A 7,577-nucleotide genomic window follows, 5' to 3' on the forward strand; every position below is an offset into this window, starting at 1 on the left:
GTGGCTGCCTTTACAGCAGCTCCTGTATTTTGTTTTTCTACTTCTTTTTTTCCTTTCTTCTTCCTTTCGTAACTTTGCTGCTGTGAAATTTACATTTCTCCACTGCGAGACTAATAAAGCCTAATCCAATCAAATCCAATAAGAATACAATCAAGCCCACTTTACCTTCTGGGATGTGAGAACTCCATGGCGGGTATGTAATTCATGACGGCGATGTAGATGAAACTCTTGGCATCCTGCATTATGTTTAAGATGGACTCCAGGTCAAAGGTCCTGCCGGCGGCACAGAAGGACAGAGGGGAACTCTGATAAAAAAAAAAAAGAAGTTGTTAACACAATAACAAACACGTTTATTTTAGTGTTGTTACTCACTGTCAAGTAGACACTGGAGAGAGTATTGTTAAGTGTCAGCTGGAGTGGCGTTTCTTTGTTGTAGACGGTGGAGAAGCTGGAGGGCCAAGGTGACGGGATGGACTGGCTTCCCCCCAAGAACCAGTAAGCCTCGAATATTTTTCCCAAATCTGAGGCCAGACAGCTGCAGTTGGACACTACCACGCCCAATTCCTTTACCTAACAATCAGATACAAACATACTTTGAGTACGTCAATTTATAAACGACGGCGTGGTTTATGCATCAAGATACTCCTAATATTGTCATTTCCTCAATACCATGCTGCGTTATGAGGGACCCAAATCTGAATTTGAATTTAAAACAATCACTTAAAGGACAACCGACACCGCCGGACAAGGTGCGTCCATAATTTGTAAAATCACGTCGAATGACTTCTTCATTTGACAAAGATTCCACCGCATTTAGCTATATTTTACCTTTTAAGACGAGCGCAGAATATTCAAAAAGTCTTGTTTTCGAGTTGATGACGAGCCCCTAAGTGACGTCACGGAGGGAACGCCCCTGACCGAGAAAGCGACACACAATGGGGTACTTTTTTTCACGTGAAAACACCGTGTTGATGGCAAAATGAGAAGGAAAACTACATAAATAACGCAATGGTGAATCGGTGTGTGTCGCAGCCAATTGCGTTAACACACATAAAGAAGGTTATAAGTTGACACAAATTCCCAGCGGACAAACCAGCCTATTTCCAACGGAGCTTGTACGCTATCTTGTGCATTTTCTGGGCGCTACATTGGGGTCCAAACGGCTCGAATGATACAGAAGGACTACTTTAATCGATTGCAAATATTTATGCTTTCCTCTTCAGAACTACAGTAAAGTCTCGTTATATCGATATCGGATATATCGATAGTCCCGGTTATATCGATACTATTTCTATGCACGCACGGAGAAAATTACATGCAAACAGGGTCGGATATATCGATAGTCCCGGTTATATCGATATTTTTTCGGACTCCCTTGAATATCGATATAACGAGACTTTACTGTATTTGAATTAAGACGTGTGTACCTGTGTGAGGGATCTCCAGTCCATATTGGCGCTTCCGATGAAAATGTGTTTCTTGTCGACCAGCCAGAATTTGGTGTGCAGAACCCCCGAGGTCAGCTCTTTCATGTTTACTATCCTGATGTCGGCCCCTATTTTCACACACACAGGCACACACACACAATTGTTTTTAACTTCACAATGGTTCATTAAGGTAGGACAGCTCCGAAGCTAGCAAAAAGGACAGCTCCGAAGCTAGCAAAAAATAACAAATAATATTTTCGATTTTATGAAGTTATCATGAATCCACATGTTCATCGTAAAAAATTCAGTTTAATGACAGTATGTCATAACATTCTTCAAGTCACAAGTTATTTCCAAGCCAACGACACCCTCTAGTGGACGTGTAGTAATATCACACCGCACTCGCAGCTGTGAAGTGATTCAGATGTATAATAATAATAATAATACATTTATTTCATTTATAAGCACCTTTCAAAACTCTCAAGGACACTTTACAGTCACATGATATTTTTTTTCTGCGGGTGAGCAGTGGTAGCCACACGCGCCAGCGTTCACTTAGATGTAGCACTACTGAAGGCCTAGGAATGACCCGCACGACCCGCCACTGCTTTACAATAATATGCCCCTGTAACTGGTCTAAATTGTGAATATTCAGAATAGCTTTCTATCTATTTGAGTTACTTCCGGTTTGAGTGAACGCTGGCACGTGTGGCTGCCGCTGCTCACCCACAGAGAAACTTATCCTGTGACTGTAGAGTGACCTTGAGACTTTTGAAAGGCGCTTATAAATGAAATGTATTATTATTATTATTGATTATTATTATTATTATGAAGTCAAAGTCAGCTTTATTGTCAAATATGCTAATATGCATGACATACAGCACAGATGAAATTACTGTCCTCTCGGACCCAGCGTGCAAGGCACTTAGGATGACTTAAACATAATTAAATTATTATTATTACAGTAAAGTCTCGTTATATCGATATCGGATATATCGATAGTCCCAGTTATATCGATACTATTTCTATGCACGCGCGGAGAAAATTACATGCAAACAGGGTCGGATATATCGATAGTCCCGGTTATATCGATATTTTTTCGGACTCCCTTGAATATCGATATAACGAGACTTTACTGTATATTAAAATTGGAGTTTGTGGAATATGAATTACCGCTCCACTCGGTTTTATCCATCCAAAACTGCCATTTTGCTACTGGCCATCGACTAATAATGACATCAAGTTACAGTCACGGCTTAGATAAAGACTGTCACACAGCTCCATTATGGATGTTTACAAGTGACAAAATGGCCGCCTCTTCCAGATTGATGAAAACCGGGAGGATTTTGCTCCTGCAGTCATATTGCCCACATGAAATATGTATCACAATACGGTGTTTACAGAAGTGGGTAACTGCAATGATGTTGACTGTATTTAATCGATGACACTCACCTGAAGCATTAAGTCGTTTCAGGTCTTCGATCGGCTGCCTGCCCTGTGGCGCGTTGACGGCGATGCGGACCGACAAGGAGCCCGACAACTCGGCCAGTTTCTTCAAAACGTTCTCACCCTGTCAGGAGGACATTAGTGGACCGAGGGATGGGGCAACAAAATGATGTTTTTGCACCTGGTCTGCGGTGAGTTCATGGGTGCCCGTGTCTTGGTTAGTGAGCGTCCAGTAGAAGGAAGCGATGTCCACACTAGTACGGGCTTGGAGCATCAGCTGCAGCCATGCTTGGTAGATGGAACCGTGAGACGGTTCGCTGGAGTTGAACCGCATGCCCTCGGGGATGCTTTCCACCAAGGAGATCCTGAACGAGTAACAAAGAGGTCACATCCATTTGTTTCACTGCTTAATTATTCTATTTTGTTTGACCTTTTTATTAAAATTCTTGAAAGCTGTAGTGTTTGAGTTATATTTTTGTTTTTCAGATTTTCAGATGCGCGAGTTGGTGACTAACGGCCAACTCACCCTACGTCACTGAAGGAACGCCCCTGACCGAAAAAAGGACACATTGTAGCAGTCCTTCCATCACGTCAATGCATTTTGCTGTACTTTGGTCTGAAAACGTCATGTAGGACCAAAAAGAGGCAGAAGAGGGCGACAAAGCTCCGTGTAAGGAATTAATCAGCCTGTGGAAACGGGCTGATTAATTCCTTACACGGCTTTGTCGCCGTTTTCTGCCTTTTTTGGGTGCAACATTTCCCACCCCTGATGCCTCAAAATGACACGGAATAAATTCTTTAATCCATTCCAAAAATGTATGCTTTCTTCTTCAGAACTATTTGAATCATATTCATAACTGGATGAGTAACAAGGAAGCATATTCTCCGAATCTGAAGCCATTGTTTTGATTCTCCAGCAAGGCAAGACGTCTTGCCGTGACACTACGAACATGGGGGCGGGACCTTCTGAAACTGACCACTTCCGGTTTCAAATTGAAGTACTTTTTAGACACTTGAAGTCATTTTTATTGGTGTTTTGCAGTTGACTAAAAATATCAGACTGCGTGTTTTGGGTATTTTAGATGCTATAAAACGTTTTTCTGATGTCAGTACACAAAAAAGTGATGTTGGTTGTCCTTTAAAGCTAAATTCCACTGTACTATACTTCTCGCGATTCCAATTTCCTTTAACTCCTCTTTTTAAAACCTGATTAGTGAGCACCAATCACTTTGATGCCGTTTTCTTACTCGCACGGATCCGAGCAGGACTCCAAGCCAAGTTGCAGATCACCGCCGATTATCGGCGATGGGTCGGAAGCGGCAGGCGCTAGCAGGTTGTAGAGCACCATGGCGGCGAGGAGCAAAGAGGCAGCGGCAGCGACTGCCACCAGACAACAGGAGTGCTGTCATCAGAGAGGCCCAACATGTTATTGTGAGGTGAGGTGACTTTTGAACCGCCATTAGTTGACATACCATTAGAGATTTGTCGTCCAAATCTGACCGCCTCCGCCTTACGTCCGCAAACTGAAAAAAAACAAACCACAAATATTCGGAATTAATAAAGATTTTAACAATAGCTCAGCTCCCACTAGCCCAGTCAGATAGTTTTTTTTTTGTTTCAAAAACTGATTGGCCAGATTATTCATAAATGTTGTGCATGTAAAAATTGAACATTTTCATTTCCAGAACAAAATTATTTTCTCAATTGTATTACAGTAAAGTCTCGTTATATCGATATTCAAGGGAGTCCGAAAAAATATCGATATAACCGGGACTATCGATATATCCGACCCTGTTTGCATGTAATTTTATCCGTGCATAGAAATAGTATCGATATAACCGGGACTATCGATATATCCGATATCGATATAACGAGACTTTACTGTATTTGTAGTTAATGTAATTAATTTCCTGTATAAAAAAATAATTACTTTAATAAATATACAGGTAAAATCCGAGTTATGACCGGGTTCCGTTCCGACAAAACGGTCGTAAGTCAAACGGTCGTAAGTCGAAATCCATTCAAAATGGCCGATGTGACGTTTACACGACAGGATGTCAATCTATTCTTTTTAAGCAATGTTTTCTCTTGAATACTATTATATACCTAACTTATTACAGTTCATTTATAAATGTCATAAATAATAAAAAATTATAACCTTTAGTGTCATTTTATCATTTTAGATTTCGTATTCTTGATTTTTATTACTGTATAACTGTACCTGTAATGTATACAAAACTGTTTACTGTACAGTTCATTTATAAATGTTATAAATAATACAAAATTATAACCTTTAGTGTCATTATTATCATTTTATATTTCGTATTGTTGATTTTTATTACTGTATAACTGTACCTGTAATGTAATCTGTTTACTGTACAGTTCATTTATACATGTTATAAATAATACAAAATTATAACCTTTAGTGTCATTATTATCATTTTATATTTCGTATTGTTGATTTTTATTACTGTATAACTGTACCTGTAATGTAATCTGTTTACTGTATAGTTCATTTATACATGAAAATGTCTTGCCAAACCAATTTTAATATTAAAAAAAAAACTTGAAAATGAGCAATTATTTGAGTGCAAATGTTTTAACAAAACCAATTTTAAGATTAAAAAAAAACATTAAAATGTGCAAATGCCCCAAAGTGTCAGGCTTTCTCATGGCGGTGGTGATTTCTATGATAAAATTTGAAAAAGAAACAAAATCTGTGAGAGGCCGTTTACATTTTTTTCTCCACTATTACAAAACATTTCTTTAATTTCTCACGGACTAATAGAAATGCCGTGCAAGGAATTGTGCACATCAAAATTGGAATATAGGTCACAACTTATTTTCTTATGGTACCTTCTCATAGGTGACGTCAATCTTCATGTTGACATGCGAAGTCGCTCCGCTTTGATGCCTTATGTCAAAAGTCTTAAACAAGGAGGACATGGGGAAGAAAAGTGATGGAAAAGCACAAAGAATCTCTCTCACCATCCACACACACACACACACACACACACACACACACACACACACACACACACACACACACACACACACACACACACACACACACACACACACACACACACACACACACACACACACACACACACAGAGAAGCTTCTCGGCCTCTATTCTCTTCACACCAATTCTGAGTTCAAAAGTACGGTAGTATCAACAATAAGTGATGTTTTGAAGTGAGAACCAAGTAATAATACAGAATTGAAGGTAAAACGTGTGTTCTTTTTTTCTCTTAAAAGTTGGCAAATAGCGCAAAAATACCCCTTTTCAATGCGACATGCATTAGAATAATCACATTTATTGCATTTAAGTAATAAACTCGACCTTAAATTCAATTATTTTACATTACATCATAATAATTACAAGGTAATAATTAACCGGCGTTGGACTTAAAAAGGAAAATTAAAAAAAAAAAACAGACATAATACTAAATAGGTCCGAATAATTCCATTCAATTGCTTTCATTGAGATTCAGTTGTTTTGCCGAGCCAGTACAAAAATTCCGCTTTGAAAAGGTTAAGAAAAAAAAATTGACGCACCTTGTCTAAAGTTTGTCTTTTCACTGAGGTCCCACTCAATAGCGTCGGATTCCCTGGGTGACATAAAATTTTAACTTTCTGCCACGATTGTTTCACACAATAGTTCACAAAAGACGAGGGCGAAGATAGCTTCCAACTGTTTACAGCGGTACTGTGCGTCTGACAGTCACATGACCCAAGAGAGCCAATGACGAAAGAGGAGTGTCATGTGACGTCCTCGGGCGAGTTGTTTTGTACCAATGGAGTTTCAAAAATGACCTCTAGATATCGCTGTCATCCCGCGGATGCCAAATTAAACCAGCGATTCAAACTGTCATGTGAATGAATTTGTTTGTACCAGTCCGTAGGCTACATAACTTTCTCCCGTTTTTTTTAAACAAATGTCTATTTTCATACAACATACTGCGGGAAGTGTAACCGCACGTCCCTAAGATGCAATGAAATCAATATCGACGTGCACATTAATCACGCTAAGAGTAGTAAGACAGCAAATCAGAGCAAAATAGTTCATTTTGAAACGAATGAATCTGGTAGGTGTTTTTCATGGTATTTCATTAGAAAGCAGCCATATGCCTGAACTTTACCACTAAAGACGAATTTGTCTTGGTTTGTTTTGTATTTATTTACTCTTAGAAACCAACAGAATACATGGACATAAACTTATGTAAAGACACTTTTAAAACGACTAGGTTTTGGTGTGTACTTGAAGTAATCAAGTTAAACAATTCAACACGTAATTGGAATGAAGAAATTCCAACGTCGCCTTGTTAAAAAAATGCACACATGATGTTCATCTTGTATTTTTATACTCTTTGGCAGGGACGCCGCCATTGAAGGACTGTACAAAAAAAAGGCCATTAAAGCTAGTTCTACTCCTTGAAGAAGCATGGTGAGTACATAAAATTGTGCATAGTGGAAGTATTTATATTATTCTAGTCTATTTGGCATTTAATTGTGTGTTATTTGGCGCGATGTTACGTACGTCGTCTCTATTTGAGAAGGACGCCATGTATAAAGTGGTCACTTCATGACGCCATCTTGGAAGTACATTTTTTTTTAAATTTTTCTTTTTGGTATCAATTAAGTATCGGTTGTTGGTTTTTTTATTCAGTTTTTAAGTACATAATACAATTCAACGCATTCA

The 7,577-nt window shown here is 38.8% G+C and overlaps 1 protein-coding gene and 1 long non-coding RNA gene across 3 annotated transcripts in view; one reads left to right on the forward strand and one right to left on the reverse strand.

Annotated features, from left to right (window-relative positions):
* Positions 1-3,671, forward strand: part of LOC148888714 (uncharacterized) — a 26,899-nt gene extending 23,228 nt beyond the window's left edge. Inside the window, exons 3-5 of the long non-coding RNA XR_016117210.1 lie at positions 437-495; positions 2,902-3,257; positions 3,360-3,671. This is a non-coding gene — a long non-coding RNA (uncharacterized LOC148888714). The remainder of the gene's footprint in view (positions 1-436; positions 496-2,901; positions 3,258-3,359) is intronic.
* pld3 (phospholipase D family member 3) overlaps positions 1-6,589 on the reverse strand; it is an 8,566-nt gene extending 1,977 nt beyond the window's left edge. Inside the window, exons 1-9 of one of the 2 annotated variants that reach the window (XM_089014289.1) lie at positions 6,415-6,589; positions 5,730-5,787; positions 4,346-4,396; positions 4,121-4,275; positions 3,055-3,238; positions 2,880-2,997; positions 1,428-1,555; positions 373-570; positions 166-305 (exon numbers count right to left, since the gene is read on the reverse strand). In XM_089014289.1, the coding sequence (XP_088870415.1) occupies positions 166-305; positions 373-570; positions 1,428-1,555; positions 2,880-2,997; positions 3,055-3,238; positions 4,121-4,275; positions 4,346-4,396; positions 5,730-5,787; positions 6,415-6,497 (1,115 nt within the window). In that variant the 5' untranslated portion in view covers positions 6,498-6,589. Of the gene's footprint in view, positions 1-165; positions 306-372; positions 571-1,427; positions 1,556-2,879; positions 2,998-3,054; positions 3,239-4,120; positions 4,276-4,345; positions 4,397-5,729; positions 5,802-6,414 lie in introns of both variants that reach the window. The other variant, XM_089014288.1, reaches the window with a different exon arrangement.
* Positions 6,590-7,577: the final 988 nt, after the last annotated feature.

Source organism: Hippocampus bargibanti, linkage group LG14 (genome assembly GCF_051943395.1).
Source record: "Hippocampus bargibanti isolate YZ-2025 linkage group LG14, ASM5194339v1, whole genome shotgun sequence".
NCBI classification, from domain to species: domain Eukaryota; kingdom Metazoa; phylum Chordata; class Actinopteri; order Syngnathiformes; family Syngnathidae; genus Hippocampus; species Hippocampus bargibanti.